The following is a 23,262-nucleotide window of genomic DNA, read 5'->3' on the forward strand; positions in this document are numbered from 1 at the left end:
TAAAACAGAAAGAAGTAGCTTTTTATTATGAGCATGGAACCACCGCCAAATATACACTGGGAAGTCGGCGGGGCGGGGTGGGGGGTGAAACATGCATAGTTTATACAGCATCTCCCATTATATAAAAAGGGAAGAAAGTATATACAGGCATTCGTGTTTGATGCATAGACTATTTCTTGAAAAATACATCAGGTGATATTGACACTGACATACTGGAGGCCTCCAGGGAAGAGAACTGCACATCTGGGAGAGAGGGGAGAAGGCGGACGTGTAGTTATTACTTATATCTTTTTCTGTCTTTTAAATGTTATATTGTAGACATATATCTATTATCTATTCAAGATTAAATAACTTTTTAGTAAACTAGGAAAAAAAACAACAATACCATAATAAAAGAGAGATGATGGTGAGCCCCCTGCTCCAACAGGAGGTATTTTCCCCAAAATACCTTGAACTCGATTCCAGGAGTGAGAGTGTCCATGGGAAATCTGTACCCTCAGGCCAGCTGCTCCCCTCTTGTACCTGGGCACGGTCAGGTGACATCAGAGAATTAAAGACTCGTTTCAGTACAAGCCTGAGTTAAACAGGAGTAGGGTAGACCCACTTCTACTAGATCAGTAGTTTAAAAAAATGCATAAATGAATGCCTAAAAATCCAAAAGAAACACCATTAGAATTTGGGGCCCCAGGGCTTTTTCATGATGGCAAATAACTGACAAGGCTTGGGTCATCCCTCTGGTCATAAGAAGCACTTCTAAGAGCCTCTGAGGATCCTGACCCTTCTATTTAAAAGCCTCCCAGATCATCAGCAACTCATCTGAGTAAAGGGGCTGGGCCAGGGCCCCTTCCAGCCCTGGACCCTGCCAGATCAGGTGACTCCTTTCCTGGGGAAAGGCTGGTACAGAGCCGGCAGACACACTCCAAAACCCAACCTGCTCCGCGGGGGTACAATCTGAGGGCCAGTGCCCTGGCGGGGGTGGGAAGACTTCCACCAGCTCCACCAGGAGAATCTGGTTCCCGCTGACAGCAAAGTAACCTCATGGGAAAAGACTACAGGAGTGCCGTGCTAGGGCAGTTGAGTCCCCGAGGCTGGGTCACCCAAGGCTAGGTCAAGCTCTCTCTGCCCTCCTCAATCCTTACCTCTTCCGGAAGCTTCACTTGCTCACACCCTCCCTGCCCCTTCAGATCTCAGCGCCCCTTTATCCCTTAAGTCCGGCCCTCTATTGACCCTGGCTCCTCTGTCTTAGTGAGTGGTGGTAAGCAGGTTCTGGTGTTTATCTGTCTCCCTGACAACACTGCAACCGCCCAGAGGAGGGAATTAATTATCTGTGTGTGTTTGTGTTTCCCCCTCTCCCCGAGGTACAGGGCTCAGGATGCAGGGAGCAGTCCCTCTTGGCCTTGTTGGCTGTCCTGGGGCCAGGACTCGCTTCCCCCCAGCTTGATCGTGTTTGTTAAATACCAGACCACCAGAAAGTAACTGAAGAGAAATGGCATCTCTCATGTCCTTCCAGCCAGAAGACCACCCAGGAGCCAGAATGACCCTTTGACAAGCTAAGTCAATGGCTGTCACTGCCTGGTGATCCATCTCACTCTGAATAGCAGCGAAAGCTTGACTCAGGCTCTGTGCTGTGTGGGCTGTGCTGCCCCCTGGCCCCCTGATCCTCCCCAGCACCCTCTCCCCCTCTGCTTTCCAGGGTCTAGGGGCCCACATCCTGCCTAAGAGCTCCTGTGCTCGTTCTTCCCCCTCCTCAGAATGCTTTTCCATGCGGCTGGCCCCATTAATGCAGGCAGGGCCCTGCTCTGACAGCTCTCCTTCCCTACCCTGACCTAGCCCCTTTCACTTGCCCCTCCTGGTCCGATCCACTCATTTTCCATTTCTCCACCCTGCACTGGGCCCTGGGAGGCTGGCCGCTCTGCCTGCCTGGATAGGCACCATGCCCTCTGGCTTCCATTTAGCAGAGAACGGGCAGGATACAGGAAGGAAGGGGATAGGAGGCCAGGGTGTTAATCCCTGGATCACCTCTCTCCCTGCAGGGTGGCTGCTGCCCACTGGCCCCCTCAATGGCCTTGGCCCCAGTTCCTGGCAAAAGGGTCTCACAACAGCCTCTCTCCAGGTCTGGTAACTGCGCCCTCCCCTCCCTGTACTCACCCAGGTCCGGCTACCTGTGTTGTGCTCTCCTATTAGCTCGTCCACACCTTAGGAGTTAATCCCTTTATTAAATCTTCCTCAAATCCCCCAGCCCGAGTATACCGTGGCTTTTCTTTCAGGACCCCAATTCACCACCCATTACATGTCTATGGTTTGTGAGCTGTCTCACAAACCCCAACTGGCCCCCAATTAGAGCAGAAGGTCAGAGAATGTAGCAGCGTAGTTATCGTCTGCTGCATCCCAATGTCTGATTCAGCGCCTGCGCATAGTAGCTCAATATTTGTCGAATGAGTCAATGAAGGGAAGGATCCGTGTCATCTGGAGAGGGGCTATGGAGGCGGGAAGGACAGGCTGAGATTCTAGGAGGCGAAGGGGAAAAAGAGCAGCAGCGATGAGGATGTCGCCTCCCTGCCAGCATAAAGACCTCTGCGTATGTCCTTCTTAGCACGTTACGATCTGCAGTGATCATAGTTTGTTTTCTTTGTATGTCTTCTCACTAGAACGGATTCCCCAGGGGCAGTGTTCATGTCTTGTTCACTCTGGTGTCCTTAGAGCCCGGCGCTGTGCCTGACATACATAAAAGGCTCTAGATCCACACTTGTCAGATAAATGAAAGATACATGAGTTATCCAAAAGAAACACTGAGTTGGCAGAGGACCTGGAAAGCCGGGTTGGGCAGTTTGGAAGTTTCGTGCAGAGTGGTAGGGATGAACTTCCAAGTCTAGTGCAGGAGTTGGGGCGGGGATGACAAAGGTGGAGCTTACAGAAAGACTTACAGAGCTTACAGAAAGCCTGGCGGGGGACGTGGGGATGAGCAAGGAGGCTGCTGCAGCCTCCCGCAGGCAGGGAAGGAAGAGGTGGCAGAAACCGGTGAGCAATCAAATGCAGATGAAGGGTGAGGAGTCCAGACCATCTGGAGGATGAGACGATGCTGCAAAGCCGGTGGTCCTGGCCCAAGGTAAGTACTCTGGGCCCGGCTGCTACTGGCCTCACTTTCTATAATAACTTCTGCATGAAGTGGGAAAGCTGGGGAGCGGAAGTGGTTTGTGGGGGAGGGGGTGAGCGAATAAAATCCAATCTACCTGTCACTTTGAGGGTATAACCAGATAGCTCAGTGGAGAGCCACAGACAGACGTTGAGGACTTGCAGGGTGGTGACAGCCGGGGGTGGAAGAGCAGATGAGCCATGTTCTGTGTAAGCAAAGGGTGGTCTGGGATCACACCCAGCTGGGTGGGTCGGGGAGGGGAATAAGAGCCAGCTAAGAAAAGGGAGGCCAAGAGGGAGCACAGTCAGGAGACGGGGGCAATGTCCTGGAGCCAAAGGAACGACTCTGAAGAAAGGGGCAGTCAGCAGGCCACTCGTCAGAAGCGAGGCCAGCCTAGAGCTCGCTGAGGGCCGCATCCTTGAGCAGCACCTTTCTGCCGCCTCTGGACCAGCTGGGGGAGCTGACGGCGTCAAGTCAGGTGCAGCCAGTGTTGGAGAAGGGTTTGCTGCCTGTCCCACCAAAGCCTTCCCGGGCACGTGTCCTAACCCTCATTGTGTCAGAGACAGCTGGTTGTCCGCCAAATCCATTCTTTCCTTGCTGACAAGCCTCCCACATTTGTCCTAGACACAGAGCCCGATTTCCTCACTTGCTGTGCAGCTTGGCAGGGCTTGGGAGGGGGGCAGCTTCTGGGCTCCGAGCTCCCTTCACATACATGCTTCCACCCCTCCCCTCCTCCCCACTGGAACGTGGAGCCAGCAGAAGGGGTGGCAGCTGTCTTCCAGCGCACATACGTGAGCGTCACCTGAGGTGATGGGGGAGCCGTGAGACTGACGGAGACCTGACATCATCAGGCCAGCAAGCCCGCCTGGAACACCCACCCTGACTTTCACAGAAGGCATACAGTCTGTCTTAAGTGACACTATTTGGGGGACTTCTTGTGAGAGCAGCCTAACTCAGGTTGGAACATTCCGTTTAACCCAGCAGAAATACCACTTTGGATCAGACCAAAAGTTGTTCCAGCCCATCTCTGCCAGGGGCCCCAAGGGGCAGTGATAGGGGGCCACAGGCGTGTCCCTTGACAAGACTTGCACTCTCCACATACCAGGAATTATAAGTCTCCTTATAGATCTGTTATCGAGCCATTACTCAGGAACCACTCAAAATCCTTGATAAAAACTTTGGTAAACCTGCCATCTACTCCATCAAGGAAAGAATAACAGTGACTAGAAGCCTCACCAACACTCTCTGCAACTGATTTCATTTCCAGCTCCGAGGGACACTGTGGGTGTGTGCCGGTGGACCCACGTGGCACACAGTAGTGGCAATGCCTTTGAGGAACAGAATCCTGTGGCCGTGAAGCAAGAGCATGAAAGGTTAACAAGCGTGGACTTGAACGGGATGCCTGCGGGCAGGACCACAACTCTGCTCCTTATCAGCCAGGCAGACTGAGGTATTTCAGAGCTCTGGGGCCTCCAGGGTCTCCACTGCAAGTGGGGACAGTAAAGACATATACATTTGAGGTGATTGTGAGGATTAAATGAGTCCATATGTGGAAAACACAATAGTGACTGACCAGCATTAAGTTCTCTTTTAGTATTAGCTTGTATGTCATTTTTAAAGCAACAGAGAAGAAAACAGTTTGGCAAATGAGTAACATTGTCAGTTACAAACCACAGGTACAGATGTTCTCATTAAATCTTCTTGATGAGTTATCATCATTATCCATTTTATGGAAACTGATTTGGACATTTAGGGAGTTGCCGTCCATCTCACAGCTGATTCCCAGGTGGCTCAGTGGGTAAAGAATCCGCCTGCATTGCAGGAGACCTGGGTTCGATCTCTGGGTAGGGAGGATCCTCCGGAGGAGGGCATGGCTATCTACTCCAGTATTCTTGCCTGGGAAATCCCATGGACAGAGGAGCCTGGCAGGCTACAAGTCTATAGGGTTGCAAACAGTCGGACATGACTGAAGCGACTGAGCACGCATGCACACACACTTGGTAGGTTGTGGGAGAGCCATAAATACAAATAAATGTCACTGAGTCTTGTTTTATAGAACCACCACCATTAAGTTGAGCAACTTAAGATTCCAGAAAATCAAAGTTCAGGAAGGCTAGTTCCATTTAGGGTTGTCCCACCCCCCCCCCAAACCAGGCCACTTTGTTATTAGTTTTTCACCTTATTTAACTGCCTCATGATCAGAAAAGAAGAAAAGGACCTGCCCAGCACCCTCATCCCCGGGCCAGAGCTGGGAGGGACTGTGGTACACTTAGGATATGCGAAAACCTAGGGCAACGTGTGTATCTTATTTTGGTCCTGATTCAAACCAGACAACTATTAAAAAATAAAAACATCTTTGAGATAATAGGAAAAATTTGAGTATGAACCGGATATGGGAGGATGTTATAAAATCACCGTTCAGGGCACTTCCCTGGTGAAAGGCAAAGTGCTAGTTGCGCAGTCGTGTCTGACCCTTTGCGATCCCATGGACTAGCCCGCCAGGCTCCTCTGTCCATGGGATTCTCCAGGCAGGAATACTGGAGTGCGCTGCCGTGCCCTCCTCCAGGGATCTTCCTGACCAGGGTCTCCTGCATTGCAAGCAGATTCTTTACCATCTGAGCCACCACTCCCATACAAAAACCTAATTTTTGACAAAGACACAAACATCATTCAGTGGAAGAAGGGTAACTTTTCCACAAAGGGTAACTGAATCAGTTGGACATCCTCAGGCAAAATAGTGAACTCAACCTAAACCCCAACTTCATAAAAAGTATATCAAAATAGATCAAGGCCTAATCATCAAAAAGTCTACAAACAATAAATGCTGGAGAGGGTGTGGGGCAAAGGGAACGTTCTTGCACTGTTGGTGGGAATGTAAATTGATACAGCCACTATGGAAGACGGTATGGAGATTCCTTAAAAAACAAGGAATAAAACCACCATATGACCCAGCAATCCCACTCCTAGGCATATACCCTGAGGAAACCAAAATTGAAAAAGACACATGTATCCCATTGTTCATTGCAGCATTATGTACAATAGCTAGAATATGGAAGCAACCTACATGTCCATCGACAGATGAATGGATAAAGAAGTTGCAGTACATATACACAATGGAATATTACTCAGCCACTAAGTAATACTGAGTAAATATTACTCAGCCACTGAGTAAAAAGGAATGCATCTGAATCAGTTCTGATGAGGCAGATGAATCTAAAACCTATTATACAGAGTGAAGTGAGTCAGAAAGACAAATACTGTATTCTAATGCATACATAATCTAGAAAAATGGTACTGGAGAATTTACAGGGCAACAATGGAGAAACAGACATGGAGACTAGACTTGTGGACATGGGGAGGGGGAGGAGAGGGTGGGATGTATGGAACGAGTAGCATGGAAACTGACATTACCATATGTAAAATAGATAGCCAACGGGAATTTGCTGTATGGCTCAGGAAACTCAAACAGGGGCTCTGTATCAATCTAGAGGGGTGGGAAGGGGCGAGAGATGGGAGGGAGGTTCAAAAGGGAGGGGATATATGTATACCTATGACTGATTCTGTAAAGCAATTATCCTTCAATAAAAAATTAAAAAAAAAATAGATCAAGGCCTAAAATATAAAACATGTATTTGTTAAAATATTAGAAAAATACAGAAAAAGATCTTCAGGACCTAGGGCTCAATAAAAAGGTTTTAGGCCTGTCAACAGAAACAGTATATACAAGAAAAAATAAAATGGATTTCATGAAAACTAAAAACTTTTGCTCTCCAAAAGACCCCTGTGAAGCGAATGAAAACACCAGCTACAGAGTGTGAAAAAGTATTTACAAACCACATGTCTGACAAAGTTCTTGTATCCAGAATATATAAAGAAATCTAAAAACAAAGAAGCAATCCAGTTAGAAAATGGACAGAAGATTTAAATGGATAACCAAAGAAGATATACAGACAGCAAAAAAGCTCATGAAACTGTGTTCAACATCTAGCCATCAGGGACAGACAAAGTAAGATCACAGTGAGTGTTAATCACATGCCTATCAGAAGGGCTAAAACAACTGCTTAAATGATAACATCAAATACTGGTGAGGCTGTGGAGAAACTGGCTTATTCATACATTGCCAGTAGGAAGGCAAAATGATACAGGCCACTGTGGAAGAGTTAGTTTTTTTTTTTTTAGTGAAACATACAGTTACCATAGGACCCAGTGGTTGCATTACTGGGTGTTTATTGTAGAGAAATGAAAATTTATGTTTACATAAAAACCTATACACAGCTGTTCACAGCTGCTTTAGCTGTAACAGCCCCAAGCTGGAAACAGCCGAATGGTTAAACAAACACAGTACATCCACACCTGGGACACTACTCGGCAGTAACGGAGCTGCTAACACACACCCACCTGGACGGCTCTCACTCCTCATGCTGCGTGAAAAAGCCAATTTCAAAAGGTTACAAACCTCCAAATTCCATTTGTGTGATGTTTTAAACATAAAATTAAAGAAACGGAGAAAGGAGAGCAGTGGTTGCCGGAGGGTAGGGATGGGGAAGATGTGAGAGGTGGATATGGTTATAAGGAGACAACACGAAGGAACTTCATGGTTATGAGAATGTTCTCAATTTTTAAAAAAACTTTATTGGGGCAAGTTGATTTACAATGTCGTGTTAGTTTCTGCTATACAACAAAGTGAATCAGTTATACATATACATATCTCCACGTTTTTAGATTCTTTTCTCATATAGGTCACTGTATTGAGTAGAGTTCCCTGTGCTATAGAGTAGGTCCTTACTAGTTATCTATAACTTTGATGGTGATTTTTTTTTTTGTTGGTTTCACTGGGTCTTCGTCGCTGCATGCAGGATTTCTCTAGTTACGGTGAGCGGGGGCTATCTTCGTTGCTGTGCACGAGCTTCTCATTGTGGCGGCTTCTCGTCGCCGAGCACAGGCTCTGGGTGCACAGGGTTCAGCAGCTGCAGCACGTGGGCTCAGCAGTTGGGGCTTGCACGCTCCAGAGCTCAGGCTACTCTTGTTCTGGCACATGGGCTTAGTTGCTCCTCTGCCTGTGGATACTTCCCAGACTAGGGACCAAACCCGCGTCCTCTGCATTGGCAGGTGGATTCTTATCCACTATACCACCAGGGAAGTCCTATCTTTTTTATCTGTAGTAGTCCGTATGTCAACTCCAACCTCCCAGTTTATCCCTGCTTGCTCCCCAATGTTCGATATCTTGACTGTGAATTTACACAACATAATTATATAGAATTACATACACACACAAAGGTGAAATCTGGATAAGCTCTGTGGATTGTACCTATGTCATTTTCTTGGGTTTGATATTAGGTATTTGAGATGCTACCAGTAACCTCCCTGGTAAAACATTTTTTTTTGGAGGGGGGGTAACATCCTCTCAATCTGTAATTACCTGAAAAAAAACTTTAAGAAGTCTATCAGAGATGCATAACAACATATTTACAGATTACATGATACAGCTCTTAGGTTTGTTTTAAAATATATTCTAGTAATTAAAAAAATAAAACAGTAGAAGACATAGATGAAACAGAATTGAAAAGATGTTGCTAAATGTTAAAGCTCGGTGAACACATAGGAAAAACACTAGTTTTGTGTTCGCAGACTTCCCAAATAAAAAATTTTAGACTTTTATTTAGCTTAGGACTAAGCCTAACTTACACAGCCTTACTCAATGCTGTAACTTTTCCATACAAATTGAGTTCAATGCTTGTAATTGTTTCATTCACAAAGTTTATTATGACCTTTTATTGCTGCTAAGTCGCTTCAGTCGTGTCCGACTCTATGCGACCCCATAGACGGCAGCCCATCAGGCTCCCCCGTCCCTGGGATTCTCCAGGCAAGGACACTGGAGTGGGTTGCCATTTCCTTCTCCAATGCATGCAAGTGAAAAGTCAAAGTGAAGTCGTTCAGTCGTGTCCGGCTCTTCGCAACCCCATGGACTGCAGCCTACCAGGCTCCTCCGTCCATGGGATTTTCCAAGCAAGAGTACTGGAGTGGGGTGCCATGACCTTTTATTAAGAGCTCATAAATCACATGCTTAATCTGATTTCATTGACTACTTTTTCCCTCCATGCATTCTCCCAAAGTTATAAAAAATAAACATTTATAAATATACAGTGAGGATCATGCAGTTTTTACACAGTAAGAGTTGGGTCAATGTTTCAGGTTGTCCAAGCATATCCCAGTGTCTCGTTCAGGACAGAATTACAGCAGCATGGCCTCTGAAGTCTCAACAGCAGAAGGGCAATTCTTTTCCAAATTTCACCTCATCACTCAGCATTACAGCATCAACAGGGGCTTGTCTGGGAAGTCAGGAGAAACCGCTGGAATGACCACTCCAAGAAGTGGAATTTTAGCCCTGTACCTACCATGGCTCGACCCTGGGACTGTATTTAAACTTAACAAAGAGCCAAATGACAAGCTTGGAAGGGGTCAGCACAGGCCCGATCTGACGACTATAACTGGAAGGGTTTCAGGTCAATACAGACGGGGGAAACTCTTATTTGGTCTAGAGCTGGGGAATCCGATTTTCTCATTCCGCTTCCCTTGTTCAGTTACTGATAGCAGCACTTTCCTTCCAGCTAGTGGGATGATGTGTTTAGAGAATAGTGAGGCCAGCACATGGAGCCTGCTGCCTGCTGTCAGCAGGCTGCCAGGCTTTTTGAGTTTTCAAATTCAACCAAAAGGATGGAAGACTAAGAGATGACTGTGGAGGCTGAGTATCAGGAGAGCTCAGGATGGACCTAAGGACTTTACCCAGGGTCTCGTGTTTTCTGTGTATTAACTTCCAAGTTTCACTGGCATTTCTCTTCCTCCGACTTAAGTTTGAAAACCTCTTCCTTGGGAGACCGGCCAAAGCTATCAGCTTGCCCAGCATCTTCCTTTCTTGGTTTGTAGGCACATCAAGGATGAAGAGGCAAAGAGCTTGGGCAGATTCAGACATGCAGGTTCTTCTTGGCCCACTTCTGCCATAAGGTGGGCACATGGCCTTCTATCCATGCCAGCCTCCAGCAGACCTGCCAGGTTTCTCAGCCTTTGGACCATATGGCCAAGCCCGGCCTTCAAAATCTCATCCCTACCACCTTCCAGTCCCATCGATCCTTTTTCTATTGCATCAAATCAATGATTCTGCTATGAAATCATAGCATAGTACATCCACTGATGTAGGGTCTTGCCAAAGAAAAATCTCCTTTCCCAGGATGGTGCAGAACTTGGTCGTTCCCAAGCACATGTTCCATGACAGGACAGTGAATGATAGACCTCTCAGGAGAGGGCGCTGCCCTGCCTCAGGGAGCTCGCATCCGATGCTGATGCGAGTCAGTACTGTCTCCCACTCTCCTCCCCATGAAGGCGTCTGGTCACGCCTCCTGACTCCTGCTGGCCCTACAATGAGGCTACAATGGGTGAGCCTCCTGCTTCCAACATGTTGAAAAAGGGCAAGTCACCTTCCACCAAATCAACAGGGCACTTGCAGCCCAGGCAAGCAGAGAAATAAGGAGTTTCTAGGATGATAAATTGGTGCCACAAATTGTTGGCCAAGGAAAGGGTCCAGATATCCTGAAACAAACTAAGCACACCGTCTTTCTGGCAATGAGCACAGCAGGCAGAGAGCCCTTTCTCTGCCACCTTCTCTCGTCTCCCAGGTTTCAAAGAATCAAGTTCCATGATTATAAATGAATTCACCATTCCTGTACCCCATGGTATGGCCAGCTGATTAAAAGTCTCATCATTTCTTCATCAACCCAAAAATCCAGCGAGAATAGGTAATTGTAATAGAGAGTTGGCTATTAAAATCATGCCTGGTTCACACCCCACAGGCTTGGCTCGACCCAAGACGACCACCTTCCTCTTCCCTCGAGTGGCTTTAACTCGCCCAGGAGGGTGGCATCCACACCTCTGTACAAGGCAGGCTTCCTTCTCGGCTCAGGAGAGGGACCTAGAAAGAAGAGGAATCCTTGGAGCCCACCTGGCGGGGCCCCACCAGCTCTCCTTCTGGTGAGGGGAACAAAAACTGCTGGGCTGTGCAGGTTGGTCCCCGGGCCGCAGGATGCTCAACCTCCGTGCACAAGAAAGAGGTACGTGCAGGAAACGAGGATGAAGAGGAAGGGGGGACACGTCCTGTCACCAAGTAGCTCTGCCCAAGGCTCAGACCCACCATGAGCCTCTCTTTTCTGCCCAGGAGCAGAGAAGACCACCTCGGTTGGATGGGGAGGGCTCTCTGCACCCCAGCCTCCAACTCACTTCTTCCTGCGGATCTTGGGTTTCTTCACAGGCCGCAGATAGGGGTTATCGATGATACTCTCCTCCCCGTTTCGGCTCCCCGACAAGGAGGGGTTCTGCTGCAGAACAGAGGTGTTCTCCTTCTCGGCTCCAGAATCATCCTTTGAGCAAAAGCCGAAATAAAGCAAAACAACCAGCAGCATAAGGAAAGGGATCATGCCTGCGGCTAGGAACCACTACAAGCACCCTTCTCATTGAGAAATCAGAAGCTGGGCTAATGGGCCTCTCTCTGCCCCAGAGGAGGCCAGGCAGTGGCTGCGATCAGAGGAAGGCGGGAGTGCCAGGTGACACAGTGGAGCACAGAACACAAGACCCAGAGAAGGCAGGGACAGGAGTCGGAAGGGGACATAGACCTGGGCGGGGCAGGGAGTCAGGGACCACAAGTCAGATGCTTCAGCCTGTGGGGACATAAAGAAAAAGAGAAATGGGACTTCCTTGGTGGCCCAGTGGCTAAGACTTCTCGCTCCCAAGGCAGGGGGCTCAGGTTCAATCTCTGGTCAAGGAACTAGAATCCACATGCCACAACAAAGATCAGAGATCCGGAGTGCCACAAGGAAGCCCCAGCGCAATCAAATAAATACTTTTTAAAACTTAAAGAGAGAGAGAAGGGGCCCTCGGTCCCCTGCAGGACTGAGAGGTACCGGACCAGAACAGATCGTGTGCACGGAGCCCCTCCTGGAGCTAACCTCATGCAAATCATGATCTCCTTCCCCACAAATTCTCAAGCATCTGGTACTTGCAACGTGGTGCCAATGGTCATATCCCGGTGGAGGCCGGAAGCTGCTGGAGCCCCGAGAGCTCCCACAAAGGCACCAACATGGGAATGTCATCCACCACCTCCACGTGTGGCCCGTGGATCAGGCCTCTCACTGTTCGTTTTTTAAGAAAAGTGATTTTTGGAGAAAAGTTTATAAGTTTGAGTATATTCAACATGATCTTGAAGATTTTTTTTTAAAAAAGCACAATGGGATGCAGACATAGAAAACAGCGATGATGCTGAAGTTTTATAAACTGCTTCTGGAAATACGGGTGGCTGATTTTCCCTTCCTTTTTTACACTCTCTATTTTCCAAGTTCTTTAAAATGAGCAGAAGCTGCAGGAGAGGTGTTGGGGGGAATCACACGAAGGGCTCAGGCCCAAGTGGCAGTAAGTGACCAGAAGCTGCTGGCTGGGCTGCACCCCCTGGTGACAGGCCAAAGGCTCCGTCACTGAGATTCCTGGTCTGCGTGTGTTAGTCGCTCAGTCGTGTCCAACTCTCTGCAACCCTGTGGACTGTAGCCCACCAGGCTCCCCTGTCCATGGGATTCTCCAGCCAAGAATACTGGAGTGGGTTGCTTTTTCCTTCTCTAAGGGATCTTCCCGACCCAGGGATGAAACCGGGGTCTCCTGCATTGAAGACAGATTTTTTACCATTTGAGCCACCAGGTCAGCTGTTGTGTAACTTAAGGCAAAAGAGGATCTGACCTCAAGCAGGAGATGGCACTGTCAGAAGACAGCAGGGCAGAGGACGCTGTCATCAGGGATAGGAGAAGTAGATGAAAGAAATAAAGTAACTAAACTGAGATTTGTAAAGAAAAGGTGGGAGTAAAAAGGACTGTCAGGAGTGACTTGGGCTCAGAAAGGCCAGACTCAGGCAATGCGTATGCTCTGTGTGAACCCCAGGCACCCAAGGGTGCTGCCTCCGGCCTCAGGTTCCAACACCATTTCCATGGCAACACCCCCCACTTGAACCACCCAGCCGTCACCTCGCCCGTGACCTCCAGGCCTGCACAGCCACTGTCACTCTACCGCCTGCCGTCTCCGGTTGCCTGAAACAACCCCGAGCACACACAGCTCCTCCCACTGCCATAGGTGATGGCAGCTCCATTCTCCCCTTGGCCCAAGCCCCCAAATCCGGTCACGCCTGCTTTTCTTCTTTCTCTGATATATCCCCCAATCTGTTAGGAAAATTTCTCGGCCTTACTTTCAGAATACAGGCAGAATCTATTTCCATTATTTCTAGTGGAACCCCCTGGTAGGACCCCCTGCGGTCTCCCACCTGCATGGACAGCCGCCTCCTAACAGCCATCCCATCACAGTCCATCCTCTGCCTGCCCGTGGTCACCAGCGCGGCCAGTGCTCCCTGGAGCAGCTCAGACCTGCCCCTCCTCCGCCCCACATCCTCTCATGACTCCCACTTCACCCAATGGGAAGACAGCTCCTCACACTGCTCACAAGGCCCTTCCTGACCTGACCTCTCCCTCTTCCTCTCCCCCACGCCCATCCCACCAGCCTCAGTCACAGCCCCTCTCGCCCTCCTACTGTTCCCTTTCCAGGACACTGCCCCAGAGAGCCCAAGGCTCAATCCTGCACCTCCTTCAAGACGGCTCGGATGTCACCTTCCCTATGATGTGTACCCTGAGCACCCTACATAAAACGGAAACCTCCCACTTTACCCTGGATCTTTCCCTACTCAGTGCCCCCGCCTGCACCCAGAGCACTTTTCATCTTTAACATACGATACAGTGACGGATTTACGTGTTACGCTTCATGGTCAAGCTCCCACTGCCAACATACGGACTGCCAAGAGGCAGCGGTCGTCTTTGTGCTGGTCACTGATGTGTCCCAAGCACCCAGAACAATGTCTGGCACCTACCAGGTATTAAGTAAATACTTGTTGAATTAGTGAATGGTATATTGTTCAGAAAAGAGTAAAGGGTGAGGCACTGAGATTGCCTGCAGATGGCAGCTGGTTCGAATGTATGAGAAAATAATCATCTGATACACCAATTTAAAATGAAGAGCCCCTTCATGTTCCTAGATAGACCTAGCAACAGTCCGTGAGAGCTTCGTCCTCCACAGATAAAAGAACACGTTAAAACACCAGTTAGTGAACTCCTTGTTAACAATGTCTGTAAATACTAAAGACAGGAAATAACCTAACGTCCACAGGGGACTGGCTTGTAAAGTCCACACAAGAGGGTGGAACTATAGGGAGGGGCGAAACAGCTCCGCATACAAGGATGTGGAATGACCGCCAAGTAGCTCCACAAAGGAAGAAAGCAAGGGGTAAAAACTGCGATTTGCTGTGTATGTTCAAAACAACAATTAAAAAAACATCTCTAAGGACTTGCCCGGCGGTCCAGTGGTTAAGATTCCATGCTTCCAACGCAGGGAGTACAGGTTTGCTCCCTGGTCGGAGAACTGTAAGATCCCATGTGCTGCACAGCATGGCCAAAAAAATAAATTCAAACAAAGTCTCTAGAAGGATTCACAAGAGAGTGGTGACGCTGGCTGCTCTGTAGGAGGGAAAGGGAGAGTGAAAGAGGGTCACCACACATCTTTTTGTACATTCCGGATTTTAAACGTTTGATTGTTGCCAGTCCAACAAAATAACAAGCCCAATTGATTGTCCAAAAATTGTTGCTGGAATCCTTCTCTTGAAGATTTTTATTTCTCTGTTCTGTACAGAAGAGCACATGGCCATACAACAGGGGTGGGGAGGGGGTGGGCAGGGGTGCCTTGGGCTGCCGTATGCCAAGCACCCAACATAGATGAGCTGATTTTATCTCAGGCTCCTCACTTCCCCTTGAAGTAGGCATTCCCATTTGTAAGGAAACAGACTCAGATGCTGGGTCAGGCAACCAACATCACGTAGTGGAAAGCAGCCCGGTCTGGATTTGCAGCCAGGCCAGTCTGACTCCCAAGGCTCAGGTCTTTTTACTCTTTGCTGTCTGGGTTGGCCTCCAGGGATCCTGAAGTCCTCAGGCAGCTCCTGGCATCCAGTCCGCCTCGCTGCACTCACCGCCATGACCTCACCTAAGTCACTCCCCAGGGTGTTAAGTAACTCAACTGCAAGCTCTTCAGCTTACTTACAAAGGGATTGTGATGCTTGTTTAGAAGATTCCTCCTTCTCATAAGGTGAACCTCATCTTAGTCCATGACCCAATCACCATATCTCAGACCGACTTAAGAGTCCAAACCAGAAGCGTAGGATAACAAGCTCCTCTGCTTTACGTAAAGCCATGGGCCGCCAGCCCTAATTCTGAAAGGAATAATTCAATATTAAAGAGATATGTGATCAGGCAAGGGAGACCGTCAATAAATACTAGAGTCAGAACTGGCACTCTCCACCGGCATCCCAGGGCTGCGGGCTGCCACCTGGGGCCTCACACCTCAGAGAAGCCTCAGTCTGGTTACGACCACTGAGCCATCTCTTGCTTAAAAGCCAGGGCCAGCCTTAAAGGACAGATGAATATGGCAACCTCACTCTAAGGGTCCAATAAGCCTTAAAGGCATTAGAGCTTCTGGCAGGTCTGTGCCTCTACTTGGAACTTTCTCTCCTGATGCATAAATAAGAGTGGTTCTTACCCTCTTACTTGTGGAGGACAATACATCATAACCAGAAAGTAACACCCCCAAGTTTCCACGCGCACACTCCCCTCCTCAACCTTTGTCTCTGTCCACACTCTTTGTCTCCTATCCTGGCTGGGAAAAGTCCACAATCAGGTTAACCCCTCCTTTGGGGTATTGGATCCCTGCCCTACCAAAGATCATCATTCCAAAATGTTTTCCTCTCCCGAATCAACTTTACCAGATCACTCCCATCAGCACAGGCATCTTGTTACACCTCTCTGACCTCCTTAATTCTTTCCCTTTAGTTACCACTCCATTTCTCTCCTTCCCACCACAGCAAAATTCCTTGAAATCACGGTCTACATTTAATGGAACTTTCTGTGATGATTTAACTGTTCATATCTGCACTGCCCAGCAGGGTAGCAGGAGTCACAGGTGGCTACAGAAATGTAGCTGGTGTGACTAAGAAACTGAATTTTTTGTTATATTTAATTTACATCAATTTAGACTTAGTTGCCTGTGGACTACTCATCACTGCGAAGGACAACACAAGTCTGTACTCACTAACTCCAGTTTCTCTCCTCCCATTCTCTTTGAATTCACTTGCTCTCATTCTTCCTGAAATGGCGTTGCCAAATCTAAGGGACAAAGTCTCGGTCCTCACATGGCTGGAACCAGCCACAGCTGCAGACAAAGCAGATCAAGCGGATCACTTTCCTCCTCCTGAAACTTTCTTCCCTTGGCATCCAGGATGCGCCACCTTCCCTGCTGTGCCTTCTCCACATCCTTGGCTGGTTCCTTGTCTCCTCACCTGCTGAACAGTGCAGAGCCCCAGGGCTCAGTCCTGGTACTTCTCTTTTTTATCCTCATTGCTCCCTAGGCACTCATCTGGTCTCTCGTGGTTTTCAACACTATCTACATGCTGAGGATTCCCAGACTTGCACTTTGAGCCAAACACCTTCCTCCCTGACATCTTTGTGACTCTTTGGGACTCCACAGACTGCAGCCCATTGGGCTCCTCTGTCTATGGCTTATCCGGGCAAGTACTGGAGTAGGTTGCCATTTCCTTCTCCAGGGCATCTTCCCGACCCAGGGATCAAACCTGCATCTCCTGCAGCTCCTACATTGGCAGGAGGACTCTTTAGCACTGAGCCACTAGGGAGGCCCCTACCTGATCTCACCACCCGGATATAATAAGCATCTCAAACTTACCTCATGTACACCTCAACTCCTGGTTCCCCCGCTACCCCTGTTCCACCCCAAAACCTCCCCTTTCTTGGCTGAAGGCAACTCCTTCTTTCCTACTGTTCAGGCAAAACACCTTGCATTTGTCTTTGACTCTCTTTCTCTCACATTCACTCTATCAGTCAGTTCTTTTCTGAAAATTATCTAGAATTTGGCTAAATAATCTACCTGACCATGTCTCTACCTCTGCCACCGTCTCTCAGCTTTCTGCACCAGCCTCCCAAGCGGGCTCTGCTCCGCCCTCACCCTGTGTAGTCCTCCTCGACCGCACAACCTCACCCATCCCGAGACCTACCTCTGCTTAGCGGGTCCCGCGGCTCCCATCTCACTGACAAAAAGCCTAAGTGCTGGTGTACCGTGAAGACCTGAGCCCCGGGAGCTCCCTGACCCCGTCCCCTGCTGCTCCCCTCTTACTCGCGTCCCCCTGGTCACCCCCATGGCCTCTGCTCTTTTTCAACAGAGCAGTTCCCACCTCGGGGCCTTTGCATCTGCCGTTCCCTCTGTGGGGAAGGCTCCCCTCCCAGAAAAGTACAGGCCTTGTTCCCTCAGGCCTTTGCTTACCTGTCCACCTCTCCCTCACCCTGTCTAATACCACACACCCCAGGCCCATACCTACTCCTGTCCCCTAAGGTCTCATTTTTCCTTAGTTCCGTGAGGGCAGGATGTTTTGCCTATTTTGCCTTCTGCTAATTTCACAGCACCTGACACATGCCTGACTCTGGCAGGGGCTCATTCAGAATCTGCTGGACGACTGAACGAATCCCCAGGGAGCAAGAGATCACGTCACCACAGGCCCATCATGCAAGTCCCTCACAAGAGGCCAGAGACTGAGGGGGTCCTGTCCAACCCCTGGGGAGACAGGCAGTGAGCAGCACTGCGGGGGGTGGGGGTGGGGGGTGCGCTGAAGCAGACGAAAGGCTGGACCCACCGGGCTGATGTGAAGAGGGAGGTTCTCTGTGTCTGTCTGCTCATCCTGCTCCGAGGAATCCGTCTCCTCCATCTGCTGCATCTCCAGCTCGGACGGAAGAAGAGCCGTGAGGTAGGGGATGGTGAAAGGCCTGGCAGCGATCACTGGGGGATTGGAAGAGAGGCCGGGGCCTTACGACACATCAGTGGGCAGCACCCAGCGGCAGGGAGGGCTAACACGCTCGGGCACTCACCATGGGCCAGGTTACAAGTTACCTTTAATCCTTATCTCCACCTTATTAAACAAGTACAATTACCAGCCTCATCTTACAGATGGGGAACTTGAAGAATGGAGAGGTTATGAGACCCCCTCAAACACACAGGAAGTGGCAGAGTGGGATATGAACCCAGGCAATATGACTTCAGAGCTTCTTTTACCAAGCACCAGAGAGGACTGGGGCTGAATCCTAGCGAAGCATCAGCTTAGTGATCTTATACCCGAGGCCAGTTAGCCCCTCAGCTTCATTACTACAGCAAAGATATGGATCCCTTCAGCCTGAAGGACTCAAGTCCTGACAGTGGACCTGAGAACTCTCGGCCTGGAGTATATCCATGAAGCTAGAGGGCACTTCAGGTAAAGGAGCAATCCAATTCCTCCAAAAAGCAATGAGGCTGAGGAGAAATTACTGTTTAAAAAAAATTGAAAGAAAGTCTCTGTGTATACTTCCATGGTAGAATTAACAGGAGACACTCAAAGATTATTTTCAACATGGCTCAGGTGTGGGTCCTGCACACAGAAAAAATTAGGTCTGAATACCATCTGCTCACCATGTGACCTTTGGCAAATTACTCCACTGCTTTTCTCTAGAAGCCCTGGCTTCTTGGAAGGGCAGTGGAAATAGTTCCTGACTCAGAGGTTCACTCGAGGAGCTCACGAGGTAACAGAAGGGAAGTGATCAGCATAGTTTCTGGACTTCGTAACCTAGCTGCTGTAGATCCATGGCCAGGAACACAGCGAGGATCCACCAGGAGCCTGCTGACCCATCCAAGCCCATTGCCCTCGCTCCCCTAGGGAAACCCTGAGGCTGATGGAGGAAGGAACTTGGTCACAGAGCGAAATGGTAGTGCTGAGATGAGAACTTCAGTGGTGGGCCCTGTGAAAGGATACCACGAAGGCGAAGCCTGGCTCTGTAACTGCCTGGACCCTGACGCCAGGTCCTTCTACCACCAGGGCTGCCCTCTCACTGGATGAGCCTCTCCAACGCCCAGGGCTCAGTCACCCTTGAGGTGACCTCAACTCAACGAACCTCAAGCACCCACTTCCAACATAGGTCATGACTATTTTGGAGTGATCAGTTAGGGACAGGCCCTGAAGATCTGGAAAAAAGAGCCAGAAATCTGATGAACAAGTTCCACCCAAGATAAGGACAAAGCTTCCTTGTTTCTTCCAACCACAATGAGGGAGGGAAGAGAGGATGATGCCTCAAGGAGAAGGCAGGGTCCACAGAGGGGAGAGACTCACGTGGAAACGTGCTGACGTCATCTTTGAAAAGACTCTGGGTCTCGCCTGTCTTGGCCATGAAACGGGTGAGTGCCCGCTCCACGTCGCGTCTCTGGGACGCGGCCTTCTCTCGCAGGACCTGGTAGTCTGACACGGGCTCGCGGTACGTCTAAAGGGAGAGCAGCAAAGACGCTAGAGAAAATACCCATGATCGCACTGCTCTCGAGTCCCTGCCTTGCTGTTGCTCTGTCCTCCCACCCTTTAAATGACCCTCTACCGTCACCCAGAGCAGAGATCTCCAAGGGCGGTGGAAGGGCACAAAGAAAGCAATAAGACTATCATTAACATTTACTTTGAATCTTAAAAATTAAGAAATGTACAAATATTTATATAGTGATTGATCCTAGGCCTTCATTTAGCTCCCATGACAGCTGGACTCAGGCATAAGAAATGTATCCTCAAGGGAGAACGGGGAATTCTCAACCTCTAACCCCCTTCAAGCCCTGATGGGACCACCCAGGACCCTTGGTGTAATGTGATAACAAGATTTTCTGACATGTTTGAAATCTTCCCCAAATGAAGAATTTGATGAGATCCTGAACACTCACTCTGGTTAAAAAACATTAAAAAGCAAGATCTTACGATTATTTTTAAGACAACTGCTTGACATTTATTATAAAAGTTAGAAATTTAATTAACAAAATTCTTCAAATAATTGGTAGGTGAGAATGAAAAAAAATTACTTTTATGGTTTATTAAGGATAGTCTAAGATGCCACCTATCTTTGTAATGTACCTTTTTCAACTATGAGAGCTGTTAAAGTTTCAAATTAAACTGAACCTAGAATCAGACCTGTGACTTCGTATTCCACCAAGATTTAAACCAAGATTTCAAAAAATGCAAGAGCATAGGCTATCATGTAGTTGCCACTAAAAAGGAGCCAACAGGTTTCCCGAACCTTGAATAAGGGTCAGATAATCTTCCAACGTACATTGTTTTCATATGGAATTACATTGTAACATGCACGTAAATGAGCAAACAAATACTGGAGCATTTAATACTTTTACTGACAGAGATGCACCACAGAAGAGTTAGAGACAGGGACTTCCCTGGTAGTCCTGGGACTAAGACTGTGCTCCCAATGCAGGAGGCCTGGGTTTGATCCCTGGTTAGGGAACTAGATCCTTCATGTTGCAGCTAAGAGTTCAAATGCCACAACTAAAGATCTCTAGGACCTGGTGCAGCCAAATAAATAAATGTTTAAAACAAAAAAGAAAAAGAGAGAGAGATTGCTGTGGGTGGATTGTGGCTCTCTAAAGAAAGACGTGTCCAAGTCCCAACCTCGAGGGCCTCAGGATATGATCTTACAGTATCTGGAAGCAGGGTCAGGGCGAGATGCCCTCAGTGAACATGAGGTGATGTACAGCAGGGCGGCACGAAGCCACATGACTGGCGTCCTTAACAGAAACGGTCACAGGAAGGCGGAGATGCAGAGAGAGGGCCATGTGAAGACAAAGATTGGAGTAACCTATCTACAAGCCAAAGGACCGCATGAGCTGCCTGAAGCCACCAGGGGCTGAGAAGAGATTTCAGAGGGAGCCTGCTGACACCCTGATTTTGAACTTCTGGCCTCTGGAACTGTAAGACAATGCATTTCTGTTGTTCCAAGCCTCCTACTTTGTGGCACTTTGTTACAGCAGCCCTAGGACACTCATAGAGAAACCACTGGTCAAGGGCAATGTCTGTGTTGCAGTGGTGGGTGACCACTTGCTCCTTTCCCCCCGTATCTTGAGGTGTGGAAAAATCTCCTGGATGACTTGCTCTAACCCTGCATGGTGGCCATATCTACATCAGGACACGGGGACACAGGAAGTGAGTAGAACAGCTTCTGGAGACTCCTGGCCACCATGTGCCTTCCAAGGGAAGGAGAAATTGCTAGAAGGCAAATTAAGACATATCAAACCACACAGGAAAACTAGACTTGTCCCATATAGACCCAAAGCTCACAGTTATGATGAGTTACTGCTTCTGCTGCTGCTAAGTTGTTTCAGTCATGTCTGACTCTGTGCGATCCCAGAGACAGCAGCCCACCAGGCTCCCCCATCCTTGGGATTCTCCAGGCAAGAACACTGGAGTGGGTTGCCATTTCCTTCTCCAATGCATGAAAGTGAAAAGTGAAAGTGAAGTTGCTCAGTCGTGTCCGACTTTTAGCAACCCTATGGACTACAGCCTACCAGGCTCCTCCGTCCATGGGATTTTCCATGCAAGAGTACTGGAGTGGGTTGCCACTGCTTTCTCCTATGATAAGTTACATTTCATATTACCAAGCTTTTTTTGGGGGGGGGCTGTGCCACATGGGATGCAGGATCTTAGTTCCCCGACCTGGGATCAAATTCATGCCCCTGCAGTGGAACAGTGGTCTTAACCACTGGACCACCAAGGAAGTCCCACCAAGTATGTTTTAAGTAACTTTTACCCTGATTTCAAAAATAACTCTTACCTATTATGGAAAATTTGGAAAACCCAGAAAAGCATACACAAAACAACACTTGGCTACACTCTAACCAAGAATTACTATCAATGTTTTGTGGAATAGGTCTTTTCTTTATGTGGCTAGGTACTTTTGTATCTAGAGGATATTAACAAGTGATGGCAAGAATACACAGAAGAACCAGAACCATCTTCATGACCCAGATAACCACAGTGGTATGATCCCCCACCTAGAGCCAGACATCCTGGAATGCGAAGTCAAGTGGACCTTAGCAAGCATTGCTATGAACAAAGCTGGTGGAGATGATGGAATTCCAGTTGAGCTATTTCAAATCCTAAAAGACGATGCTGTGAAAGTGCTACACTCAATATGCCAGCAAATCTGGAAAACTTGGCAGTGGACACAGGCCTGGAAAAGGTCAGTTTTCATTCCAATCCCAAAGAAAGGCAATGCCAAAGAATGTTCAAACTATTGCCCAATTGCACTCATCTCATATGCTAGCAAAGTAATGCTCAAAATTCTCCAAGCCAGGCTTCAACAGTATGTGAACTGTGAAATTCCAGATATTCAAGCCGGATTTAGAAAAGGCAGAAGAATCAGAGATCAAATTGTCAACATCTGTTGGGTCATCGAAAAAGTAAGAGTTCTAGAAAAACATCTACTTCTGCTTTATTGACTACACCAAAGCCTTTGACTGTGTGGATCACAACAAACTGTGGAAAATGCTTCAAGAGACGGGAATAGCAGACCACCTGACCTGCTTCCTGAGAAATCTGTATGCAGGTCAAGAAGCAATAGTTAGAACCAGACATGGAACAAAAAACTGGTTCCAAATTGGGAAAGGAGCATGTCAAGGCTGTATATTATCACCCTGTTTCTTTAACTTATATGAAGAGTACATCATGTGAAATGCCGGGCTGGAAGAAGCACAAGCTAGAATCAAGATTGCTGGAAGAAATATCAATAACCTCAGATATGCAGATGACACCACTCTTATGGCAGAAAGTGAACAAGAACTAAAGAGCCTCTTGATGAAAGTGTAAGAGGGGAGTGAAAAAGTTGGCTCAGAACTCAACATTCAGAAAACTAAGATCATGGCATCCAGTCCATCACTTCATGGCAAACTGATGTGGAAACAATGAAAACAAGACTTTATTTCCTTGGGTTCCAAAATCACTGCAGATGGTGACTGCAGCCATGAAATTAAAAGACAGTTGCTCCTTGGAAGAAGCACTATGACCACCATAGACAGCATACTAAAAAGCAGAGACATTACTTTGCTGACAAAAGTCCGTCTAGTCAAACCTATGGTTTTTCCAGTAGTCATGTATGGATGTGAGAGTT

At 48.2% G+C, this 23,262-nt stretch overlaps 1 protein-coding gene across 5 annotated transcripts in view; it reads right to left on the bottom strand.

Moving 5' to 3' along the window:
* The window catches only part of TAF8 (TATA-box binding protein associated factor 8), a 29,230-nt gene continuing 5,968 nt past the window's right edge, over positions 1 to 23,262 (bottom strand). For 2 of the 5 annotated variants that reach the window (XM_055571412.1, XM_055571409.1), the window contains 4 exons: positions 19,449 to 19,596; positions 17,949 to 18,091; positions 11,402 to 11,541; positions 8,764 to 9,462 (listed from right to left, as the gene is read on the bottom strand). In XM_055571412.1, coding sequence (XP_055427387.1) covers positions 9,390 to 9,462; positions 11,402 to 11,541; positions 17,949 to 18,091; positions 19,449 to 19,596 — 504 coding nt within the window. In that variant the 3' untranslated portion in view covers positions 8,764 to 9,389. Of the gene's footprint in view, positions 244 to 448; positions 523 to 8,763; positions 11,097 to 11,401; positions 11,542 to 14,839; positions 15,465 to 17,948; positions 18,092 to 19,448; positions 19,597 to 23,262 lie in introns of those variants that run through there. The other 3 variants (XM_055571411.1, XM_055571410.1, XM_055571413.1) reach the window with 3 other exon arrangements.

Source organism: Bubalus kerabau, chromosome 3 (genome assembly GCF_029407905.1).
Source record: "Bubalus kerabau isolate K-KA32 ecotype Philippines breed swamp buffalo chromosome 3, PCC_UOA_SB_1v2, whole genome shotgun sequence".
Taxonomy (NCBI): Eukaryota; Metazoa; Chordata; class Mammalia; order Artiodactyla; family Bovidae; genus Bubalus; species Bubalus kerabau.